Source organism: Etheostoma spectabile, chromosome 11 (genome assembly GCF_008692095.1).
Source record: "Etheostoma spectabile isolate EspeVRDwgs_2016 chromosome 11, UIUC_Espe_1.0, whole genome shotgun sequence".
NCBI classification, from domain to species: Eukaryota; Metazoa; Chordata; class Actinopteri; order Perciformes; family Percidae; genus Etheostoma; species Etheostoma spectabile.
In genome coordinates, this window is record NC_045743.1 from 19,056,046 (window position 1) to 19,056,909 (window position 864).

At 41.2% G+C, this 864-nt stretch overlaps 1 protein-coding gene across 3 annotated transcripts in view; it reads right to left on the minus strand.

Annotated features, from left to right (window-relative positions):
* slc4a3 (solute carrier family 4 member 3) overlaps positions 1-864 on the minus strand; it is a 63,391-nt gene that overhangs the window by 39,996 nt on the left and 22,531 nt on the right. For all 3 annotated transcript variants that reach the window (XM_032529728.1, XM_032529730.1, XM_032529731.1), the window contains one exon: positions 424-674. In XM_032529728.1, the coding sequence (XP_032385619.1) occupies positions 424-674 (251 nt within the window). The remainder of the gene's footprint in view (positions 1-423; positions 675-864) is intronic.

Sequence of the window (864 nt, forward strand, 5' to 3'; positions counted from 1 at the left end):
ATGAGCTATTGTTTCTTTATTAAATCTTCAGTGAACTGTTAACCTTAAAACTTGCCTAATCCACCCAATAGTATAGCAGATAATATGATGTACTAACCCACTTTTAGGTAAAACAATGAAGTTTTAGCCCACATTTGTGTTAAACAAACATATACTACACCCAGTATGTAAATCAACTTTCTGTATACACCCACTTAATAAAACGGCCGAGCAGGGAATACAATTTTTGGAAGACTGCTGAATGCATTTCAGCTTTATTCCCCTTTGCCAAAGAAAACCAAGTCTTGTGTCCATGAGTAATTTTTTCCACTCGACTCCTCACACCTAACACTAAGTTTGACTTATTAATGTTCAAATAACTGACTACAAGAAATGGCGTGAATGTGTCACTAGCGGTCCCACGATTCCTAGGTGTTATTTTACCTGTGGTGGGATGTCAGGTAGCTCTGCGGGGGGGGCAGCCACTCCCTGTCCATCCGTCTCAGACTCGGCCTCTTCCTCGTCTACCTCGTGGATGGTGGGTGTAACGTCGGAGGGGGGCAGAGAAGTCTTCCTTTTCTTCCGTTTCTTCTTGCGCCTTCTGTCCGTGCTGTGCACCCTCTTGCGTAATCGCTGGGCCAGGGGCAGGTGGGTGGATAAGGGGTGGTGGGTGTGGTGAAATGAGTGTCTGTGATCTGTGGTAAACAAAATGAGGAATGAAATCTAAATTAGAGTCCGACTGATAAACAAGTTTTAAGGCTGATACCGATACAAATATTTGGTTATTAAAAAATCCGACAATCCCATATATCACCAGATATACTGTATGTATATATTTAAAAAAAAAATGTGAACGCGTAACATTAGTTATTTGTAGTTATTTAT